Genomic DNA, 24,840 nt, shown 5'->3' with positions numbered 1-24,840 from the left:
GGGCGTTGAAAGTGGGAAAAAGTGGATTATTTAGTGGTGTGTGACCACAGCTTGTATTTACAATGCCCTCCTCAGCAGAGTTACAGCACCCTAAGCCTACTGACTTCAGGGGGCTTAGAAGGACAGAACCAATGCTCCCTCTAAGCTGTGGAGTCATGTGAGCAAAAGTTCCACTTTGTGTGCTCCTGGCATTAAAGTTGTGAGCCAGCGATTTGGCTACTGCATTAAATTACTTCGCTCTGGAGCCGTCCTTCCTGAGCTAAGACAAAAATGTGTGAGTCGGGGGCTAAAAAAATGTGAGCTAGCTCACACTGACTCAGCTGAGAGGGAACACTGGACAGAGCTCTGCTGTGGATGGGCCGCGTTGTCCGTTAGAGTAAAAATAACCGAGTCCTGGTACATTTTAAAGACTAGCAATGAAGAGTTTGTTGTTGCATAAGTTCTCAGGGACTTGAACCCATCTGACAACGTAAGACTGCAGTCTGCAAAACTTGTGCCACGTTAAATTTGGTTTAAAATTGTCACCCAAACCCCCAGTTTTACTGGGATGTGGATCCTCAGTTCTCACTAGCCAAACAAAAAGAGTGGTGTTGGCGCTGCTGGTTGTACTGTGTTATAGCCTTGTGCAAACAGAACGGGTTACTGGCTATGTTTTTCAGCCCTTCGAACAGACTACTGAAATGACTTGAAAGGGCCCCACATAGTGTAGCAGTTAAGGGTGTCAAACTAGGGCAGTGTTCACACACGAGAGATAATGCCCGGGGGGGGGGGAGCGAGGCTATTTGCTCCGCTCGTTTTGGCCGCTCGCCTGAAAGGGGCTTGCCCCCCCCTTCAAGGCCAACCATGGCCAGGGGGTCAGTTTCAACCAGCAAAATGTTGCAGGGGGGAGAGTAAACCCTGTCTCCCCCTGCTCTGGAGCCGAGATCCCACTGGGGGCCCACATGGCTCTTTTAGACCCGATGCACAGAAAAGCAGCAGCTGAACGTTTCCTGTCAGTGGATCTCCAAGCCTGCAAAAAGTTCTGTCTGTACACTTTGGTGTGCAAAAGGTACAGGGATCAGGAAAGGACCACCCTAAATCCTTATTGCTGCTGTTGTCTCTGAAATGGTTACATATACAGGACAGTTGAGACTGCTTGGGCTTACCTTCTCTCATTCTAGGCAAGGGGATAAAGGAGATGGGAGTGCGATCAGCTGTGCCTGGGAGGCCACACTTCTGTACATTTCAGTGAGGTTCCCTTTGGCCCATAACCCTGGCCCTCGCTGGTTTTTTTAATAGAATTCAGTCATTAAAACTCATCACCCATCTATCCATCATTTCCTCTCTTTTTCCCCCACCTCCTGTCAGGATGGCCTTGAGATTTTGCATTCATTTAGCAAGCAGAAGTGTTTCAGGTTTAGACTTGCCAGAATGCAACATCTGGGAAATACACTTATTCCTTTTAAAGTTGCCAGTGCAGGAGGGAGAAGAAGGAGCCTTTAGTCTGCCTTCAGTAACAAGAAAATTACTCCATCTAACTGTCTATTACCTTTTTATGCCACCTTCCTCTCTAAGGAGCTCACCGTGGTGTATGTCGGGGTCCCCAACATTTATTTATTTATTTATTATAGTACATTTGTGAATCTCCCAATCCCTACTATTGTAGGGCTCTGGGAGATATACAAAACATGGTAAAAACATTAAAACCATAACATGAATACAGACAGTATTAATATTAATATATTAATTTTTTTAAATCCAGTGGTGAAAATGACAGTGTTCTCCCGTTTCTGGCCTGTGATTGCCTCGCGGGTGCGGGGAAGGAAGTGAGAACAGTCTGAGGAGAAGGAGAATAGAAGGAGGAAGGTGCCAGCCAAGATGTAAGCCATCGCTGCCCTCAACCAAAAGCCCGGTGGAACATCTCTGTCTTACAGGCCCTACAGTGCTGAATAAGATCCCACAAGGCCCTCATGGTGGTTGGCAGAGCGTTCAACCAGGTTGGGGCCAGAACTGAAAGGCCCTGGCCCTGGTCTCTAGGCCCAGGGATCACCAGCAGATTGTTATCCGAGGAGCGTAACGCTCTCCCGGGGACATATCGGTGGAGACAGCCCCGCAGATACGTTGGTCCCTGACCGCTCACAGTGCTCGTGGGCACCACGGTGCTGGCAGAGACCTTTTCTGGCACCTACTAACTGTTTTTAGAAAGTGGGCTGGGCCACTTGGGGTTCTTGCCCAGCAGGGCTGTGCAGATTGAAACAACGTCGTTTGAGCAGCAGCTGCCACCACGGTGTTTGTTCTATTCTCCCTTGCTCCTCTTTCCCGGTGTATTTTTTTAAAACCACCCCTCTTCTCGCCTGCACCCGGGCTTCCTCTCTGTGGCTGGTTCCCCCTCCCTGCGGCAGCCGTTCTGTGGCTGCGCCCGCCACCCTGTGTCAGAATCCCAAAAGTGCTGCAAAAGACGGGGGACCCCTGGTATACGTGGTTCTCCCCTCTTGGTCCTCACAGCAACCCCAAGAGGGAGCTTAAGCTGAGTAAGTGTCACGGGCAAACACGCATTTGAACCTGGACTGCCGACCCTTTAGCTGCTACCAGCACACCGGCTCACCGCACAATGCACAGCGCTTGGCAGAGAAGTCAGGTGCCAGGACCGAAAGAGACGGAAGGGGGAGCATTTAAAGGCACCTGCACGTACTCTGGTTGCAACCCGGCGACACTATCCATGTTATTTCCTTCTCTTCCTGCAAGTCATTTGCGGTCCCATATAGACATAAAACAGATTGTAGGAACTACTGAGTCACACACTTGGTGGGTCAAGGGGTAAATAAACTGTGACACATTAGAAAGCCCATACTTTTTCCCAGCAGTACTTACTTTTGAGCAACATACAGAGGGTCAAAGAATTCAACGGTGATTCGGTTTGCATACAAGGAGCAGCTGGTCATGGCGCACAGCCCTAAAACATATAGAGGGAGAAGTGTTCAGCAACGGAAACCTGTACAGAACATACTTAGACCTAATCCTCTCGGCTGGTAGGATGAGGGGCAGAGCACCGAAGGGAGTTTTTAAACTTTCTTTCATATATTTATATGCAGCCACCCTTAAGGGGGGGGGGACCAGGAAGTCTCCCTGGAGAATAGCAAAGCGCTCGAGGGGTGTTGCGATTTTATATTTACCACAAAGGATGAAGATCAGCCCTGCTAAACAAGCAATTCGAGATTTAGTCTGTTCGGAGCCTCCAATTTTGGTGCACTTCATCCCAACCAGCGCACAGATGGAGCCAAAAAAGCCGAGGCAGATGGCAGCGATCATCAGTCCTCTGCAAGCTTGGATGTAACCTGCATAGACACAACACAAAGACAAAAGGTGGCGTGAATCAGCAGCTTCCGAGAGCTCTGTATTCTAGGATCTACGGTTAGGAGATTGGGAGCAAGCTGCAGCCTCCTATGCATATTTCTTCCCCTATCAATCTTAACCCTGACAGATTAGCCCTTTTCAATCACCAGGTTCAAGGGTATTTGATTTTGTTTTGAGGCATACTAGCAATCTTCCTGATGCCTTGGTTTTATGTAGCAGCAACCCTGAAAACATGCACAGTGCCCACTTCAAAATGGCTGGTGACCATGTGTGTAGTGTTCCAAAATAGAGACTAGAAAAAGGAAGAGTTCAAACAGTTTTTAATCTAAGGAGCAACTCCAACAGGCTTATGCAAGAACTCTCAACTAGCTGAACTGCTTCTTGAATATGTGACTTTAGGGAAGGTCTTCAAATTAACATACTAGACCAGGGGTGTCAAACATGTGGCCCAGGGGGCGAATCGGGCCCCTGGAGGGCTTCTATCAGGCCCGCAGTGGAACTGGCTGTCTTCTGCTTCTTCTTCCAGTTCTGCTGCTGCTGTGTCATCGTAGGTTTGCAGCTTACAGATACACACCTGAACAGCATACTCAAGATTGCAACAGCACAGACATTTTGATGCAATAATTCAGAGCAAGAGGTGTCAGTTATTAGACACTGTTAAATAAAATATTGCAAGAGTGCTAATGTTTTAAGCATGTTTTAATTTTAAGTTAAAAAAAACCCTTTGTGTTTGTGTCCTTTATAAAGTTTATATCTCCGCTACCTGGCATTACCTTTTATGACGCACATGGCCCAGCCCAACAAGGTCTCATTTATGTCAGATCTGGCCCTCATAACAAATGAGTTTGACACCCCTGTACTAGACTAAGGGAATATCTTGAAAGTATAAATTCTATCACTACAACGCATGTTGGGAAGATTGTGGAGTTGCACGCATTTCTGGTGCATGAATTTGGATACCCCAAAATGTAATGCCCAAAGAAGACTAGTTTTAAGTCGATACTGGTACTAACCAAGATTGCTCTCATTAAAAGCGGGGTTTCAGATTTTGGTTATGATGACAATTCTGGTTAGCATTAACCATGGTTAGCACCACTCAAGCTGTAATACTAAGCTTTGGTTGAATGCTAACAAAGGACTGGAGGACCTTCCAGAGGACGAGGAAGAATACATGGCCTCAGCACAGATTTTGCTCTCCCGCCTGAGATTATATAATATCTGGATTTGGACCACTGTTTAACTGCCTGTCAAAAATTGCACACTGTTGCACTTCTTTCTTGGGAGTAAATCCCACAGAATTCAAGAATGGGACTTGCCAGAAAGCAGCCAGAGAGTGCTGTTAAAAGTCCTGATGGAGTCTCAACAGCAAGAGTTTCTCTCATTTGTTCCTCTCCTTTCATTTGGCTCTGGAGTGGAATGCATGGATGAAGACGTGGCTGCTATTTCACGGAGAAATGTAAAGCGATGAAACCTAGTTACTTCTGAGTAAATGTTCAAAATTGATCTTGCAGTCTGACCTCTATGACCCCATTCCAACTCTCCAGTTTATAGATCCCACCACTTCGGATATCCCGTGTAAAGAAAGAAACGACCGATACACTGAACATCATACCAAAAATGTACTTATTGGTATGCATAAATTTACTCACATGTACATTTGCACATACAAGCACACACACACACATTTTATGTTCAGTATATCAGTTTTTTCTAACCTTTTTCTTTTCATGATTTATTCCCCTGCCCCCGTGTTTTAGCACCCACTGCTTTTTGGTTTTATATACTAATTCTGGCAGTTTACTCTCTCTGGTCTATGTCCTCCTCCTACTCTTCCCCGTCCCAACACAACCGCTTAGCATTAAGTATACTCCTAGTGCCTGTTGAAAGCCTTGAGCCCTGAACAGACTTCTGCACAGTCTACCTAGTTTACAGAATTCTAGATGCACTCATACTGAATTTCTACAGTGATTCATGTACATCCAGGAAGACTGATACACAATCGTGGCCAACCTTCCTGTGTTTACAATGTACGCATGATTTTGGTCTTCCAAGGAAAATAACCACCAGTTTCAAGGACTAACTTGTGTTTGCTTAGCACTCTGCAGAGTAGCTAGAAATCTGGGTACACCATTTCCTTTCCAATATGGCAACCATAAAACTGAAACAATGCAATAAAGACGATTTTGTCGAAATCTCCAACATAGTCAGTAGCCTCTCTACCCATTTCCTCCTTCTTCCTTGATGCGTGCCTTGCCTATCTAAGGGGTGTCGTAACTGATGACATCTGTAAGAATTAAGCAAAAGAATGACGCATAACTAAGTGGCCATTTACAATTATTACATCCGGTTGGGTTTCTCCCCCCCCCCATATCACTTTGAGAGGTTGAAATTTAACCCTTCTGCAGACACCATGCCCAAGCAATGGGCCAATGCAGAGATATGGAGGAAGAGGAGGAGGAGAAGGAGATTGGATTTATATCCTGCCCTTCACTCGGAGTCTGAGAGCGGCTTACAAACTCCTTTCCCTTCCCCTCCCTACAACAGACACCCTGTGAGGTAAAAGAAGAAGAAAAGATGGGATTTATACCCTGCCCTTCACTCAGAGTCTCAGACCGGCTTACAAACTCCTTCCCCTTCCCCTCCCCACAACAGACACCCTGTGAGGTAAAAGAAGAGACTGGATTTATACCCTGCCCTTCACTACCCAAAGGTGTCTCAGAGCGGCTTACAAACTCCTTTCCCTCCCCCTCCCCACAACAGACACCCTGTGAGGGAGGTGGGGATGAGAGAGCTCTGACAGAAACTACTCTTTTTCAAGGACAGCTGTGCCAGAACTATGGCTTGCTCAAGGTCATCCAGTAGCTGGATGTGGAGGAGTGGGGAATCAAACCCGGTTCTCCCAGATTAGAGTCCGCGCACTTAACCACTACATCAAACCATTTACGGCCATATCCCAACGTCCGCGGGTCACTTTCACTCAGTTAAAAAAACAGAGAGATGCTCTTTACGTCAAAGCCTTCCAACTGATACCTTGCTATGCCAATCAATTGATTCTTGTTGGAAAGGGACAGATTCCCGTAGCTATTTATCAATTAATTTTGGTGGAATATTTTATGTGGAGCGGTGGTGCAGGCAGTAAAATGCCTGCAAAAGTAATCCATCCAGCCTTAGGCTGTTTGAGTCCCACCGCGGCCGGGGTGAGCTCCCGGCCCCTGTCCTAGCTCCCACCTACCCAGCAGTTCGAAAGCCTAGCAAGTAGATAAATGGGTACCTGCCTTAGGTGCAGGGGGGCACCCGCCTTCCAGTGCAGAAGCGGCGAAGAGGAACTGTGGTGGTGGCAGGCGGCGGCAGGCGGCGGCGGCGATCCGGCAGGAAGAACATGGCGGCGAAACCAACATCAAGCTGCAGACCGTCTGGGCGGGGACTGGCCCAGCGATGCGGCGATGCATCGACGCAGCAAGGCCGGAGCCAATCGGACAGAGGCCGGTGCAGCAGTCGTCGCACAAGTCACGGAATGTGGAGCCAACCCAGAAGGAGCCACTGCGGAGCCACGCCGAGATGGAACCCACCACGAAGCCACAGAAAGAAGAAGAACAAGCCGGCCGGGTGCCTGGTAGGCACTCACCTCCCCCATATATACATTGTGGCCCTAGCTAGGAAGTATAATATGCTATGTAAACCGCTCAGAGCTTCACCTCCCCTATATACATTGTGGCCCTAGATAGGAAGTATAATATGCCTATGTAAACCGCTCAGAGCCTCCGGGATTGAGTGGTATAGAAATTGAATGAATAAATAAATAAATATAAATAAATATAATGCATCTGATTAAATAAGATCTAGCCCACAAATGAAATCTAGTCCAAGGAAGTCTGGGGTCACTATGCAGAAGCGGGAAACATCAAAACACCTCTAAAAGTCTGCCTTGAAAACCCCACGGGATCACCATAAGTCGGCTGTGACTTCCACCATCACCACCAGTCCACAAATGCTTAGGCCACAATAACACTGTTGGTCTTTAAGGTGTCACGAAACTCCTGCCTGATTCTGCTACAACAGTCTGTATCAGTACTCCCAGCGGGACAAACAGCGGCTCCCTGGGGTTGATTCAGATGGTCGGAAAGATGGGATACAGAAATGGTATATATTAAAAGCAGAGCTAGATGACTTCGGATGCTAAAAAAAACCCAGAAACGTCCTTTGCAGATCAAACTGAGATGTGAACTGCAGCACCCAAGCACTGTTTGGCCCTTGATATCCAACTCGCAATCTGCTGCTGAACAGGTGGAACGGATCCATCTGCTAAACCCATGAATCTCCTTTACGCTGAGTCGGACCCTTGGTCCATCAAGGTCAGTATTGTCTACTCAGACTAGCAGCGGCTCTCTGGGGTCTCAGGGTTTCACAGGACTTCCTACCTGATCCTTTTTAACTGGAGATGCTGAGGACTGAAAACGGAACCTCCTGCATGCAGAGCAGATGCTCCACCAATGAACCACAGCCCCTCCCAGCGACCCTGTCTCCAGCAGACAGGCAAACAGTTTAAAAGCACATAAGCATCCTCATTTCCTTGGCCGTTGCCTCATACTTATCATCAGGGCTAATTTTGGGCAGGAACGCGCAAGAATGGAGTTCCGGCTGGCTCCCGAGTTGGCCACGCCCAGCAGGAACTCATTAGCATAACAGGCCACACCCAACAGCAGGAACTCATTAGGATTGGCTACATTAGGGGTGTGTGGCCTAACATGCAAAGGAGTTCCTGCTACAAAAAAACCCCTGGGTTTTGACAACAAACAAGGTAAACAGAATAAGAAGCAAAAGGTGGGTGTGGCCAGATGACCACACTTCTGGTAACATGGGGGTGCGGCCTAATGTGCTAATGAGCTGTGCTGTCAGGGCTGTGGCCTAATATGCTAATGCGTTTCTGCTGTTGGGTGTGGCCTATTATGCTAATGAGTTCCTGCTGGGCTTTTTCTACAAAAAGAGCCCTGCTTATCACCCCCAACCCCATGTACCACCAGAAGACTTTTTACTAACAATTAATAAACTCAGCGGTTGTGCCCTGGCCTAGATAGCCCAGGCAAGCCCGATCTCGTCAGATCTTGGAAGCTAAGCAGGACCGACCCTGGCGAGTACTCGGATGGGAGACCTCCAAGAGATACCAGGGCTGGGGTACAGAGGCAAGCTGTCACAAGCCACCTCTCTGAAAACGTCCTAACTCCACAAGGGGTCGCCAGAAGTCACCATGACTTCCAGGCTTGCAAGCGCGCGCGCACACACACAAATGCTCACCAAAAAAAACCACACACCCACACAGTGGTTGCTAGCAGGGCTCTTTTTGTAGCAGGAACTCCTTTGCATATTAGGCGACACACCCCTAATGTAGCCAATCCCTCCAAGAGCTTACAGTAGCCCCTGTAAGAAGAGCTCTGTATGCTCTTGGAGGGACTGGCTACATTAGGGGTGTGTCGCCTAATAGGCAGAGGAGTTCCTGCTAGAAAAAAGGGTCCTGGTTGCTATAGCTCTATAATATAAAAAGGCCTCTGATGACATGTGGGTGTGGAAGGGGGAGGACAGCAGTGAAACGGTGTCAGTGTGGGCAGGGGCGGTTTGCATGTGCACGCTTCCCACCCGGACAGCTTGCTAGCTCACTCGGAATGCGGTCATCCAGGAAACACGGTAGCAACAACAGGTCTCGGAGAGGTCAGAGCAAAGCACGGAGGAAAAACCTAGAAAGTGGGTGACTGTGAAACCCCTCGGGCTGCCAAGTGCCTGGAACAACAACAACAAAACGGGCTTAATGGGATGCTGCTTCCCGGGAGATGTTATTTCCCTTCATGCCATGAAATGCTTTGACTGCCCATTTCCACATACTAGCCTGGATAGTCCAAGTTAGCTGGATCTCATTAGATCTTGGAAGCCAAGCAGGATCAGCCCTGGCTATTGTTTGGAAGGGGGAGCCCCAAGGACGCCCAGAGCTGCTTGCTACAGAGAGGCAGGCAATGGCAAGCCACCTCTGAATGCTTCCTGCCGTGAAAACCCTACGGGGTGGCCATAAGTCACCTGCACCTTGAAAGGGGGAGGGATTCAAGAGACAGAACAGGGCATTTTTCTCCAGATGAAGAAGAAAAAGAGGAGGAGGAGGAGACTGGATTTACACCCCGCCCTTCACTACCCAAGGGAGTCTCAGAGCGGCTTACAAACTCCTTTCCCTCCCCCTCCCCACAACAGACACCCTGTGAGGTAAAATAATAATATTAAGAGATTGGATTTATACCCCGCCCTTCACTACCCAAAGGTGTCTCAGAGCGGCTTACAAACTCCTTTCCCTCCCCCTCCCCACAACAGGCACCCTGTGAGGTGGGTGGGGCTGAGAGAGCCCTTGACAGAAACTGCTCTTTTTTCAAGAACAGCTCTTATCAGAACTACTAGTAAAACAGTAAAACACCGTGTACAATTAAACAATATTTGTTGGGTTTTATATGCAATGTTTAGAATTCAATTATTAACAAAATTACAACAATAACACTACACTATGCGATATAAAGCTTAGCAGTACATACCGAGTAATATAGTACTAGTTACAGACAAACGACCGAGTTCTAGTACACTATCCGTTTGCGTGTCCTTCTTCAGGTTTGTCATTCTGTAATTATTTCTTCATTAGAATGAAGTGCTGCAAGCCATATTTCAAAATGATAATTCTTATACAATTTTTTGATGTACGCTACCGCGCTTAGATTCTGGTGACTGGGGAGCTCCAATAGCAAGCTCTAATGTGACTGGGTCTACAGCATATAATAACTGGCTAAGCTTCCCTCAGAACTATGGCTTGCCCAGGGTCATCCAGCCAGGTGCAAGTGGAGGAGTGGGGAATCAAACCCGGTTCTCCCAGATTAGAGTTGGAACCTAGAGTGGCGCCACCAAGTAGTAAACGGCAGGACGTGCATTCACCTTTAAATTCTCCAGCACGGTAGGAGACCAGGCAGCCTCAGTCCTGTCATTCACACATCCCGGTGCAAGAAGGCCTCCAAGTAAGACGTATGAGAAAACCCGGGGCAGGAAAGGGGGGAGACGCTGTAGCTGCCTTATTTCCCACTGGTTTGGGGAATGCAAAGCTACCAGCAGCCTATCTAGGTGCATGATGGTAAGTTTACACCAGAGCAAAATCTCCATATACAGAGGCAGCAGACCTCTGAATAACAGCAGCCTCTGGGGAAGGCCTTGGCCTCTGTGCCATCTGCTGGCCCTGCAGGGCAGCTGGTCGGCTGCTGTGTGGAACAGGATGCAGGACTGGATGGACCATCAGTCTGATCCAGCAGGCTGCACTTCAGTTCTTAATGCACGTTGCTTAAGGCTTGGGTGTTCTGCAAACAGAGAGTGAATGCAGAAGAAAAGTTGGCAGATGTGAATAAGACGCGATTTAACAAGGATAAATGCAGAGTTCTACATCTGGGTAACAAAAGGGGCAAGCATCCATACTGGACAGGGGATATACTTCTGAGTAGCAATGTGTGGGAATAAGATCTTGGCATGCAGGTGGACTGTAAGCAAAATATGAGCAGTCAGTGTGACGCAGTGGCAGAAAAGGCTAATGCAGTCCTGGGGTGCATCAGCAGAGGCATTAAATCCAAAGCACAAGACGAGATGTCATAGTCCCACTGTTCACCGGATTGGTCAAGCCACACCCGGAGTACTGTGTGCAGTTCTGGAGGCCTCACTTCAAAAAGAATGTGAACAGAATGAAGTGGGTGCAGAAGAGAGTGATGAAGATGATTAGGAGTAGGGATGGGCACAGACCTGAACCCAAGCCAAAGTCCAGGCTAGACCCCTGAACACTCATTGAGCTTCTGCTCGGTTTGATGTTCATCCCCTCCCCCATGAAGCACTTGCATCGCTTCCAAGTGACATGGTTGCACTGGGGGCAGGGCCCACGGCCACCCGGAAGTGACACAACCGTGTCAGGGAGTGACACGCTCACATCACTTCCAGATGACATGGGGGTCCGATGCCATGCAAACCAGTTCAGTTCGGGTAGGTTTTTTGCTCGGGGGTTCGGTTCAGGGCCATTTGGCTCACGAGTCCTGAACCGGGCTTTTCCCCGTCTGTGCTCATCCCTAATTAGGAGCCTGGAGACCAAGCCCTATTAGGAAAGGCTGAGGGACTTGGGAATGTTCAGTCTGCAGAACAGGACGTTGCAGGGGGACATGATTGTTCTCTTTAAGCATTTGAAGAGCTGTCACTTAGTGGAGGGCAGGGAGCTGTTCCTGTTGGCAGCAGAGGATAGGGCTTGCAGTAATGGGTTGAATTATGGGTGGAAAGATACCAACTGGATATTACGAAAAATTTATTCGCAGTAAAAAAATTATTCACTGGCAGTTTTCAAGCAGTGGCTGAACAAACACTTGTCAGGGATGCTGTAGGCCAGTGATGGCAAACCTTTTAGAGACCGAGTGCCCAAACTGCGACCCAAAACCCACTTATTTATCGCAAAGCGCCAACACGGCAATTTAACCTGAATACTGAGGTTTTACTTTAGAAAAAACAACCCATACATTAACTTAAGATGATCCAAACAAAGTAAGGAAAGCAGTCCCAAATGCTTTCATTTACTTAAAATGATTTGGCAGAGAATTCGACACTTTAATGATGGTCTGGGCCTGGCTGGGGCGATGGCACGCCTGCCCACAGAGAGGGCTCTGAGTGCCACCTCTGGCACCCGTGCCATAGGTTCGCCACCACTGCTCTAGGCTAATCCTGCATTGACCAGGGGGTTGGACTAGATGGCCCGTATGTCCACATCCAACTCAATGACTCTATGAAGACGCTCATCCCATTCTGGCCTTTTAAAAGCACAAGGGAAATAGTTATCACGGTCCATCTTCTGGCAGCAAATCACAGCTAAAAGTTTCTGAGAACTTCAGCGGTGTGAGAGGGAAGAGAAAGATACCGTTTTACGACTGCATATTAGCGACTGCCAAAGGGCAGGATTATTCCTCGTGGTTTCATTTGCCTTTTAAGTTCTAACGAGCCTTTCATAGGCCATTACTTCTGCTTACAGATCAGCAGTGAAGGGAAATGAACCTTCTCTAGGCTGCAACAAATGAAGAAGGGACTGGAAGTTTATCAACAAATTTATCTGCACATGAACGAGGGGGAGCTGTATACGTATCCATGGGGGGTGGATGGGCACAATGAAAAGAGAATTCAATTTATATTTTTAAGAGAAGCAAGAACATCCACAAGATGATTACAGTCCACGATTCTATTGGAATACATCACAACCATACAGTAAGACCTGGCAATTTTACCATCCTTCTATTGAAGCTGTAAAATTTCAATAAAATATGATAGCAGAGCTGTCATAGGGGTTGACAGGGCTTGGGAGCTTTATTGCTGTCGTAGATTTGCCAGTGAAGATTTCCACAATTCTGGTCTCTGTGCCAGGAGAAATTTATCTATTTGATGCCTGCTTGTCATGCTGACACACATTTATTTGGATTTTATACCCTGCTTTTCTCTCCAGTGGAGATCCAAATCAGTTTATCTCATTCTGCTCTTCTCCATTTTAACCTCACAGGGACCCTCTGAGTTAAGCTGAGAGAGGGTGACTGACACAGGTTCACCCAGCAAGCTTCCATGGCAAAGAGAAGGAGAAGAAGAAGAGGAGATTGGATTTATACCCTGCCCTTCACTCGGAGTCTCAGAGTGCCTTACAATCTCCTTCCCTTCCTCTCCCCACAACAGACGCCCTGTGAGGTAGGTGGGGCTGAGAGAGCTCTTTCGGGGACTGCTCTTGAGAGAACAGCTCTGAGAGAACTTGTGAGTGACCCAGGTTACCCAGCAGCTGCATGTGGAGAAGTGGGGAATCAAGAGAGTCTACTTTGGGTCTTCCAGATCTTAGCCTAGCACTCTAACCACTAAACCCTACTGCAGTGATCCCCAGCATCAAGCATGTAAACACCACAGTGCCTGCTGATGGGCTTCATGGCGCCCATTTGGTTCTTCCACAGAGCATCTCTTCCTCAAAGCAAAGAGCCAAGCCTGGCTTACCTCCACCTCACTGGTGGAGCAGGGGAAAACATAAGCAATTGAGTCCATAGTAAATTGCTTGATCAAACATTTTCTGATTGGCCCTGGTTCTCCATGGCAGCCATTTTGTGGCAGCATCCATTCCCTGTTCTTAAAATTCTAAAATTGCCCACACGTTAGGGTTCCAGGCCATGCAACTGGCAGGAGCTTGTGGGTGGGGATATGGGGGAGCACGCAGTGTCATGTGTGGCATGATGTCAGTGCCATAGAGTTTCCAGCAATTCCTAGAGCTACCTGAAATCACTTCCAGGTTTATCTGGAAGTGACATCATGGTGCACATGACACTGAGCAGTGATGTTGGGCAACAAGGGTTGTCAGTGCAAGGTTCAATAAGCTTGGGTACTCTTGCTCTGTACACGTTATTTAACCTTGCTGCAAGGCAGGCCAGGCAGCAATGTCCTGCAAAGAGCAGGGGGACTGCCCATAAATGGTTGTTCCCGCATATCCCACCATCACTCTCCAGTTCTGCTGAAGACATTAACGAGGAGTGGGTAGTTTGCAATTTGTTAGTATTTTGTCACCAATGGAAATATGCCTTTCCACAGAGCTTTGGAGGACTTTATTCCGTAACACACTGCAAGCTTCTCAAAGGAAGTTGTAGAAGTCAGTAGTTCGAAAGGAGAACCATAAACACCAATGACTAGATGGCCCCCCTTCTTTCAGCTAGTTTGGAGTGTGGCCTCTAGGGCCAGTCCATCCCGAAAGCCTCCTTCCTGAGTCAGAAGCTTAATGCAAACATTGCAAGATCATGGGGAAATCACCGTGGAACTGCTGAAATAGGCAATATACACCGTGAGTCTATTACTTCCCCGTGATGCCTGCATCCTCTCACGTGTCAGAGGAAAGAGGTATTTCTAAAAGCTACCGGCTGAGTCGGCTATCGAGACTATTCCCCAGCAAGTTTGACTGAACTTGGTGCAAAATCTGTGCATGACCCCTGGACAATTGCAGGGTGGGCGTCTGGCCCTCCAACTTGTGTGAGTTTGAACCCCGTGCTGGGGAGGACCAGGTGCAAAGGAAGACAGGGATCTCGTACCTGCAATGGGTAGTAAAATGACTATTATTTTTAAATTTTTTTTGCAAATAATCAGGCAGGGACGAGGAAAACTGCCCTTCTGCAAGTGCCTTTTGAATACAGCTGCCAAAAGCATAGAACTGCATCCTTTGCTCCTTTGCATCTGATCACCCTAAACACAGGGGCATCGATTCAGACCGTTTCTCCCGCAGAATTTTGCACTTCGTGCAGTTTTAATGACATGGGGGGGGCCCTGTCCCCAACACGTAATTTGAGCACAGTCTTTACAAACTCCTTATGTCCTCCTGCTAGGGTTGCCAGGTCCCCCTAGCCACTGGCGGGGGATGGGGGGTAGGGTAGGGTTGCCAAATCCAGGTTGGGAAACTCCTGGAGATTGGGGGTTGGAGCCTGGGGAGGACAGGGACCTCAGTGGGGCACAATCCCACAGAGTCCACCCTCCCAAGCACCCATTTCCTCCAGGGGAACTGACCTCTGTAGTCTGGAGACGAGCTGTGATTCCGGGGGATCCCCAGGTACCACCTGGAGGCTGGCATCCCTGCCAGCCACTGCCGCACAGAGCTGCTGTTGGCTCCACTAGGAGAATTACATGGAACCACAGAAGTAATGTGTCTTATGCAAAGGAGTCAATGGCAACTCTGCAGGGCAGAGCCAAAGATGTGAAAACTGCAGTGGGAGGGGGAGGCTGAAGCTGCCGCACCCCGCTTTGACGCCCCCTTTTGCTTGCAGGTTGGGAATGCGGCTCTCACCCGGGCTCCTGCTCTTCGGCCCCCACAGCAGAGATGGGTATGCTCCAAACAACGTCCATTAATGAGCAAGGAGGATACAAGGAGGGAGCAGAGGGTTTCAGGATGAGGGACCACATGCAGTCTACGATTCTAACCAGGGGTCATTTCGTAGAAAAAGAGGTGCAGGAGCTCATTAGCATAACTCATTACCATAACTTATTTGCATATGCCACCCCCCCTGGCATCACTGGAAGTGTGTCAGAAGGCAACACCCACCACTCAGGCTCCACTGGACGGTTTTGGATTGCTAGCTATCGGGGGGGGACGGACGGGCAGATCTGTCCTCGCAGAGGAGGGAGAGCTTGTACCTGAATAAAACTTGGTCTTAAAGGTGCCACTGGACTGTTTTGGACTGGGGGGGCGGGGGGGGCTCTGCAACTTACCTGGCTGCTTCTTGCTCTGACTGAGGACTGCTGGGAGCAGGGGGTGGGGCTTGTTGCATGTGCCCGCCCCCTGGGCTCTTTACTACCGGAGCTCCGCTCCTGTGCACTCCTGCAGGAAATGACCCCTGATTCTAACTAACAAAGAGAACTAAAGAGCAGAGGCTCCACTCCATAAGACCTAAACCAGCACTTACAAATGGGGGGGGGGGAGACATAGAATGTTCCACTGTAATGTGTGCAACAAATTCCCCACCCTGCACATCATGGTCACAAGCACAAAAGTGCACAAGACACACCACACATCCGACGCAAAGTCCTTATATCGTTCCCCAACAAATATGTGGACTTTATAACATGAAGACTGGCCCTTGGAGACCTTGACAATCCCGGAAGAAGAGCTGACTCTTCAGAGATTTCCAGCCCTCCTCCTGTAGTCTAGGGTTGCCAGATCTGGGTTGGGAAATCCCTGGAGATTTGGGGGTAAAGCCTGCGGAGGGTAGTGGGAGAAGCCTCAGCAGAGTGTAATGCCACAGACCAACTTCCACGGCAGCCATTTTCTCTCAGGGGACTGAGCTCTGGAGAGCAGTCAGAATTCTGGGAGATCTCCAGACCCCACCTGGAGATTGGCAACCCCATTCTATAACCACTTGCACGATGTAAGGTTTGTTTTTTAAACATGTATTCTTTGTCCTGTGAGCACCTGTGCCACAGTGGTCTGGTATACCAGTCTCTGGTCAAACTCTAAGGCTAATATTTGTGTTAGTTTCGAAGAGCCAGAGGGAAATCCTACCTCAGTTCAAGGGCTTGGACTGGATGACCGTTAGGCTAATTATTGTTCCCACCAAGCCGAGACTCCGTGCCGGTTGAACGAGCTGATTATGCCTTGTGCTCTCCTCCTGCTCCCCAACAAATCTCGCGCTGACCTTTGACCAGTGTATGGCAGCCATGTTGTTGTTTAGCACATGCAAGTTAGCGGGTTGGTTGGGGTAAATGTTTACCCATTTCTACCTAGGAGATTTAGCTATAAATTAAACTTGAGAGGACCTCTGGGTAAATACCTTTATGCTTCAGCACCTTAATACGTTAATTAGCTACTAACGGCGCCAATAAATTGGACCCGTCAGAAAAATAATGGCTTCCTCAGGCCAGTTTTGATTTACAGGCGTTCCTGAAGAATGTAACCCAGAAAGACACTGCAGAGAAGAAAAACCTTTGAAATGAATACCCACGTTTAGGAATATTAAATCAGGGTATATAACTGAGGTCCGTGTCTGGTGGCCCACCAGAGGCTGGTGGAGCTGCTTTTTCTGGTAGTTTCCTGGGACGGCAACAGTGAGGGGATTCCCAGGCATCTGGCAACAAGGGAGAATGTCCCGTGTTCAGATCAGTGGGTCACAGGTTTGTAGGCGTGTGTTAGAATTTAACAATAGTTAATCTTGACTACATGGGTGTAAAGGCCCTTCTTAAAGGCCATTGCAACTTCTGCTTAGGAGGCCTAAATCTACGTATAAAATGTGAGAGTGAATGGCAACGTTTTTATGGAAAAAAGCATTTTTCTCTCACGGGAAGAAGAAGATGACGACGACATTGGATTTATACCCCGCCCTTCACTACCCAAAGGAGTCTCAGAGCGGCTTACAAACTCCTTTCCCTTCCCCTCCCCACCCTGTGAGGTAGGTGGGGCTGAGAGAGCTCTTTGAGCTGACCTCGAGAGAACAGCTCTGAGGGAACTTGTGACGGACCCAAGGTCACTCCAGCAGCTGCATGTGGAGGAGTGGGGAATCAAACCCAGTTCTCCCAGATTAGAGCCTGTGCGCTTAACCACTACACCAAACTGGTAATATGAAAAGAAACTCACAGCCCCTTTTCTTTTTATCCTCCTCCTTTTTGCTGTCCCCGCTTTCAAAAGAGCCAGTGGGGCAGGGCCCCCCCCCAACCTTTTTGTGCCCATGGGCACCTTAGGAATTCTCACACAGGGTGGTGGGCGCAACTACAGAATGGCTGCGGCAGGAGGCGAAACCAACCACGAAATTTCAGGGGGCACAATCATGCGTAAGACTCTACTGGTAACTCATCAGTTTTTCAGGCAAAAGCTCTGTTTAATAGGATGCCTTTTAAAATTAAAAAAAATAATTCTTCCAATATGCATGCATTAACACAGGGAAGATCCTAATGCCGTGGTGGCAGCTCTCGCTGAAGCAGCTTTTAAAATACCTGCACGACCAATCAGTTCCCCAGCGACCAGTCAGAAGCCCTGATGTGTAGAAGCCCCCAGTGGGCCCTCCAACTTCCTAAGGACACTTGGTGGGCACCAGGAAAGGGGCCAACAGGCTCCATAGTGCCCATTAGCACCAGGTTGGAGATCCCAATATTAGAGGGCAGGGATGGCCAGCTATTGCCCAGGGACCCTTTCAGGCCCTTTGAAGTCCCAGAGTGATTTACAGTTATCACTGCTACACTTGATGGGTAAAACTTTCCTTCCACATCTCCATGCACAGAAGAAGAATTTCAGAATCACAGAGCTGGAAGGGGCCATACAGGCCATCAACCCCCTGCTCAGTTGCAGGATCGGCCTAGATCAGCAGTGGCCGAACTTGCTTGACGTTAAGAGCCACGCAGAATAAACGTCAGAGGTTTGAGGTGAGACATGAACAGATATTGCACGTTTTTACCGGGAAATATTCAAGTTTGCTTTTTATTGACGTTAAATGAGACTGCCAAAAACAATGACAAAAGCGGTGAAAGCAGATATCGATGACGACATTTATTTGTCCAATGGTATTTCTTTGCTAGTGATACTTAGCTTCCCCAGCCACCCTGCCGGGAGCCACACAATAGGTGTGAAAGAGCCGCATGCGGCTCCTAAGCCACAGTCTGGCCACCCCGGCCTGCGTCCCTGACAAGTGTTTGTCCAGCCGCTGCTTGAAGACTGCCAGTGAGGGGGAGCTCCCCCACCTCCCTAGGCAGCTGATTCCACTGCTGCACAACTCTGACTGTAAAAGAGTTTTTCCTAAGATCCAGACGGTACCTTCCCGCCCTTAATTTAAACCGGTTATTGCGAGTCCTGTCCTCTGCTGCCAAGAGGAACAGCTCCCTGCGGCCTCCTCTAAGTGACGGCCCTTCAGATACTTCGAGAGAGCAGTCCTCTCCCCCCTCAACCTTCTCTCCTCCAGACTAAACATTCCCAAATCCCTCAGCCTTTCCTCATAGGTCTCCAAACCGCCCCCCCCCATCATCCTGGTTGCTCTCCTCTGCACCCGCTCCATTCTGCATGGAGAAGTATCATTGGTTGACTTTCTGTCTGAAAGGCACAGAAGCAAGGGAAAAAGGATCGTGACCGCCTAACTAAAACGATGCCACCAGAGACGGTGGAATCATAAAGTCATGCATGGAACGTTCTTGAACAGAAAAGCCTCTCCGCACTTGACAAAAAATGTATCCTCCGCAGAAATGTGAAAAGATTGCACACTGCTGTGTTGATTTAATATCCCCATCCCACCGCAACCCACCCCCTTGCATAACATTCTCAGGCAATTTTATTTCAGGATGGGTCCCTTTCAATATAGAACTCGGAAACGGACATGTTGGTTTTTCAAATATATATGCCTCGTTTTTAAATATATATTCCTCATTCCATAAGAAAACCCTATAATGGTGTACAAAAAACCGCCTACAGCAATGTAACAAGACTTGCAGTGGGACAGAACTAAAAACTAAAACTATCCCCCCTCCATCCTATAAAACAGCAACACACACTTTGGAGTAGACAGCTAGTTCTTTAGAAGAAATCGCAAAAGTCAAATGCCGAGTCTGGCAAACATTTTAACTGGCTTTAACTGTATAAAGATGCAGCCTCTTAAAAACCTAGTAAGTAGTTAATGTGTCGTTTCATTACTTCGGGGATCCTAAAGCAGTCTATCTAAAGAGAAAATGGCAAGCCTTGGAAAACCCAGATGGTTCTCATGATAAGACTGTCACTGCCTTGCGAGACAAATGGACAGATTTCTTTTTTTAAAAAAATACTTCTAACACAGCATGATGCATTAGAGATCATTTCAGGATTCAGATTACAATGATACCTGCCAACCTAAAGATGCTTCTGATTCTTGAAGAGCCATGGGGCAGAAAGACATTCTTTTCAAACAGAAAACCAAAAGAAAACACGGACCCTCTCTGGGTCAAAAGGTGGCTAGAGTGGTCCACAGCAATGCCACTCCCTGAAACAAAATACCACCATGGTCCAAAAGCATAAACAAATAGGGGGAGGAGTCTACTGTGACCTTGCTCTTCTTCTGAGGAGAAAGGCCATGAGTCACCCCACTGTATCTTCCCAATAAGTCTTCCTTTACCTTACTGCATACATCCCCATTTCTCTCAGGAGTTTCTGAGAAATGTGACCCAAAAACTTCAATGTAAACGCGAGGTATACGTTATTACACAGTGCAGGAGCAAAATACTTCTTAGATGTATCTAAAATGATTTGATCACATGGTACCGGTCCAGCAACATTCCAGTAGAAATCGATCTCAGACTGTTTTTATTCAGAATAAACCCAAACGGATATTGAACCTTATATATTTTTTTAAAAAAACAATTTATTCGGATATAATAAAAAACAAAAAGTCTAAACATATATCAAATCTTATACAATTATATATCCTTCCCTCCTCCCTTCCCCCCCCCTTCTTGGCTTCCCACAGTGCTCCAACCTCCAGCCCAATTCTTAAATTTCCTTCATATCTCCTTTTTTCACTATATACATCCACAGGTAACTTATCCTTCATTTATTATTCTTATACGTTATCTATTGTCTGCCATCTTTCAATTTTCTTTTTTTTTTAACAGATTTATTTATAATTTCAATTTTCAATAATTCTCAAAGCAAAGTAAATTGTCCTTTACATCCCAGTATTTCTCCAAATAGTCTTTAAAGTCTCTGGATATTGAACCTTATAGACTTGGCCAGTTCCACCCTGCATCCTGCTTCCAATGCCAGGCCTAATCAGGTTTGCCAGTCCACCCCCACCACCCCACCCCCGATCCCATTGTCTCCTGCAGCTGCTCCAAGCCGCAGCGGAAGACAAATTTTAACAGCTGTGTTGCACGGGCAGTTACGTCACTTCCTGGGGAAACCCAGAAAGGACAGAGGGTAGCTCTAGGAACGGCCGGATTATTCAGCAATTCCTAGATCTACCCTCTGTCACTTCCAGTTTTTCCCTGGAAGTGACATACCGGCACATGTGACATTGTGCCCTCCCATGTCCCCACCACCCATTCCTCCTGCCAACTGCAACCCTAGGCCTAACCCAGGATGAAGGGGAAAGTGCTTTTCAGAACAAACACCCATTTACACTGGCAGCACCATTCTAAGTGGAATTACACCTTTCGACGGTCCCTGCCACACGAGGGGAAAAAAAGGACGGGCAAAGTGCGGCTTTTAAAAGCTGCACCAAAATAGGCATGCGGCGGCGGGATCATACAGATCCCGTGAGCCGCCGTGCACTTGCTCCCCAGCACGATCAGATGCCGGGGAGATCGGGGAGAAAGCCACGGGAGGCTGCCGAACTGCGCATGTCTGAGCATGCACAGTTCGGCCAGGAGCCGGCGATCCCACAGCCGGCTTTGATCCGGCCTTTTGGAAAGAACCACCTCGGTAGGTGGTTCTTTTTTGCTGCGGGTTATTGTCGGAAGGGCTGGATCGGGGATGGGCGCGCAACGCTTCCCAGATGTTGTGGTAGAATCGCGCCCGTTTGCTCCGCCCCGATCCATCCCTCTCCCGGCCCAAATCCTCTCGTGTGACCGGGGCCGACGTCTACTGAAGTCTATGTGCTTAGAAGGGTGTAACTCTGTTTAGGACTGCACTGTTAGTAGCCTTAACACACAAGGAGGACTCAGGAGAGCTCTTTAAGATAAGAGGGTGAGAATTTTAAGCAGACTTCAGTCCCAGCTTCTCCTATAAACGAGCTGCCATTATTTTAGCAACTGATTTGTTGAAGGAAACTATAGTAAGTCATGTGCTTCTTTACTGAGTTCCAACATTATCAGGCATGTATGTTCGGAGCAACTTGATGCAATTAATGCAGACAGAGAATTAGGTGATTCCTCATCTGTTGTGCTTAGAAGAATGTCAATCTTTTTCTGTTTTAAGGGTGGGGAGGTGATCTAAAATTTCCCACTTTCACCAGTACCAGATCTGAGGCCTCAGGAGGACAAAACATCATTCAGGTTGCCAGCTGACCAGGAAAACTGACCTAGTCTGCTCTTGTACTTTTAACACAAGCTTGATCTGTACAAATCCAAGATGTATCTTTTCACAGCATTGGGGGGAACCATCAGCACCCGCTATTGTCTGCTTATCGAGCAACTGGGAAAGGCACAGAAGCCAAAAACCCAGTGTAAAAAATGGTAACCTGATATTGCATGAGCTGGAGGCATATACCCCCAGCTTGTCATTCAGGGCTGGGAGAAACTGTACCTGGCTGACCTCCTCTGCCTGAAATACTGGGAAAGGTTCAAAAGTCCTTTTGCGCTTGATTGAGATGAAAGAGAAATGGCTTTTTTCTTTCTTTCAGGTGCTCTCTCTCCTCAGCCCCAGGGCTCAGGTTTTAGGAAATACTCCACTTCACTGGCTCTAGCTTCCATTTCAGTTCATAAATTTACCCCGAAGACAAGGTGAAGACCTTTGTGTTTTGCATTCCGAGCTCAGAAAGGAGTTCACAATAGCCGAATCCCTTTGGCCCTCGGAATAGCAAAAAAATATGCTCATGCCTGTAGAGAAAACTATAGAAGCAAACCAGGCCTTGAATGTAAGGGAGAGATATGTTCAACAGCAGAAATCCGGCAAAATCCAACTTTGCAAGTGATGATAAGACAACAGATAACATCGGCTCTTCTGTGAGCCAGTGTGGTGTAGTGGTTAAGAGTGGCTGACTCTAATCTGGAGAACTGGTTTGATTCCCCGCTCCTCCTCCACATGAAGCCAGCTGGGTGACTTTGGGCCAGTCACAGTCCTCTCAGAACTCTCTCAGCCCCACCTATCTCACAGGGTGTCTGTTGTGGGGAGGGGAAGGGAAGGAGATTGTAAACTGCTCTGAGACTCCTGAAGATGGAGAAAAGCTGGGTTTTAAAACCTTCTCTTCTTCTGACATATCATTATATGTGGGTGACAGCGAAAATGCCCATAAAACTACAAAAAAGGTATCAGAGAGCCATAAGACCTTCATGCCTCTCTGTTCTGGTGACTGCACATCACTGAAGGAGGAATGGAGACACTGCTACCGTTTACCTCAAGCATGAAGTACCTCCTTTAAAAAAACAAAAAGACTCTACGTGTAAAAACTTGACAAAGCAGCTGTCGGGAGCAATCCTTCTGGGGAATGCTACGCTTAAATGGAGCTTTCTCGCAGAGAAGTGATCGTAGGGGCTTACTCCCAGAGAAGTGCACCCTCAGTCACCGCATTACAGAGAAGCTGAACTGAAATGAGGACAAAATTGGTCTTCAGTGAAGACGCTTGACTCCTTCATGCCCGTGGAACCAAATTAAGGACATAGCTAGATAATATTAACCAGGGCGGGGAGCCTGTTTCCACAAACCGTTTAAAATATCATCTTAGCAACGAAGGGTTATAAGACAGAGGCTTTCAGTAAGCCTTGGAGAAGATCCCTTTGCTTGCCTGTGATCTCCCACAGGATGGGATGAAGTCCTTCAAGATGTCGCTTTGCCAAATATTGGGTCAGCCCTGTCACTTGATTCTCATAACTGGGTGATTAACAGCAGCGGCGGATGATATTGATGCCCTTCCGTTGCTGACATGCTGCAGAAAGCCAAACGGCCAAAATCTATGAGAGATCTGAAATAAGGGAGGCGGAAGAAACAGCAGAAGGCACTGAACATTCCTCAGGTGTAGGAGCTTGCTGGGAATGACACTGTTCACTGCGTTTTGTTGATCCATGAGAAAAGTGGACATCATATACCCTGTGATGAGAGACAGTTTGGTGTAGTGGTTAGGAGCACAGACTCTAATCTGGGGGAACCGGGTTTGATTCCCCACTCCTCCACATGCAGCTGCGGGTGTGGCCTTGGGTTCCCTCAGAGCTATTCTCTCAAGGGCAGTCCTCGAAAGAGCTCTCTCAGCCCCACCTGCCTCACAGGGTGTCTGCTGTGGGGAGGGAAAGGGAAAGGAGATTGTAAGCCGCTCTGAGACTCTGACTGAAGAGCAGGGTATAAATCCAATCTCTTCCTCCTCCTCCTTCTTCTAGCACTTCATTCTAAAGATATGCTCCGTATCACATGAAGTTAGATGGTATTTGTTATGTGCTGTCAAGCTGTTTCTGACTGATTGTGACTGTATGAATTAATGGTCTCTAAAACATCCTCTCATTAACAGCCTGGCTCACTGGGTCAGTCCACCTCATCTTGAGTCTTCCTCTTTTCCCATTGCCTTCAACTTTTCCTAGCATTATTTCCCCCCACAGAGTCTTGTCTTCTTATGAGGTGACCAAAGTACAATAGCCTCAGTTTACTAAATAAGAATCAGGAGCTGCGGTGGCTTAAGTGGTTAAGACGCTGAACTGCAGGCTGCGGTAATTGTGGAAGGTTAGTAGTTCAGCAGTTCGAGACCCGACTGTGCCGCATGACGGAGTGAGCTCCCGTCTCTAGTTCCAGCTCCTGCCAACCTAGCAGTTCGAAAGCAAGAAATTGCAAGTAGATAAATAGGTACCACTTCGGTGGGAAGGTAACAGCGTTCCGTGCGCCTTGGTATTTAGTCATGCCGGCCACATGACCACGGAAACGTCTTCGGACAGCGCTGGCTCTTCAGCTTTGAAACGGAGATGAGCACCGCAACCCTAGAGTCGGACTCGACTGGCTTTCGAGCAACGGAACCTTTACCTTTACTAAATAAGAAGGTAAGAAATTGTGAATCAGAGTGGGATGAGACTGGACTTAGATTCTTTGTCAAGGATTCCCCGAATACAGACATACATGAGGGAGGCTGCTATGGGCAGAGGGAAAAATCAGTTACAAAAGCTGTCCCTACCAGGAAACTCTGCTTAGTCCCACAGCCTAAGAATGCTTCCAGATGGTTGCATTGCAGAGTCTTGAGCTACACAGAACAGATCCAAAAGGACGGGTCTGGAAAATTGCAAAAAAAGAGACGAGTTTGTTCCTGTTATATGAGTTAAAGTCCCTGTTCGATCCGATCCAATCTA

The 24,840-nt window shown here is 47.9% G+C and overlaps 1 protein-coding gene across 4 annotated transcripts in view; it reads right to left on the bottom strand.

Annotated features, from left to right (window-relative positions):
* The window catches only part of CLDN10 (claudin 10), a 122,605-nt gene that overhangs the window by 5,928 nt on the left and 91,837 nt on the right, over positions 1-24,840 (bottom strand). For 3 of the 4 annotated variants that reach the window (XM_015417136.1, XM_015417137.1, XM_015417134.1), the window contains exons 2-3: positions 3,153-3,314; positions 2,851-2,932 (exon numbers count right to left, since the gene is read on the bottom strand). In XM_015417136.1, coding sequence (XP_015272622.1) covers positions 2,851-2,932; positions 3,153-3,314 — 244 coding nt within the window. The remainder of the gene's footprint in view (positions 1-2,850; positions 2,933-3,152; positions 3,315-24,840) is intronic. The other variant, XM_015417135.1, reaches the window with a different exon arrangement.

This window comes from Gekko japonicus, unplaced genomic scaffold, assembly GCF_001447785.1.
Source record: "Gekko japonicus isolate JY-2015 unplaced genomic scaffold, Gekko_japonicus_V1.1 scaffold927, whole genome shotgun sequence".
NCBI lineage: Eukaryota > Metazoa > Chordata > Lepidosauria > Squamata > Gekkonidae > Gekko > Gekko japonicus.
The sequence above is the reverse complement of the archived record's forward strand: the minus strand, read 5'-3'. Positions and strand labels throughout refer to the sequence as shown.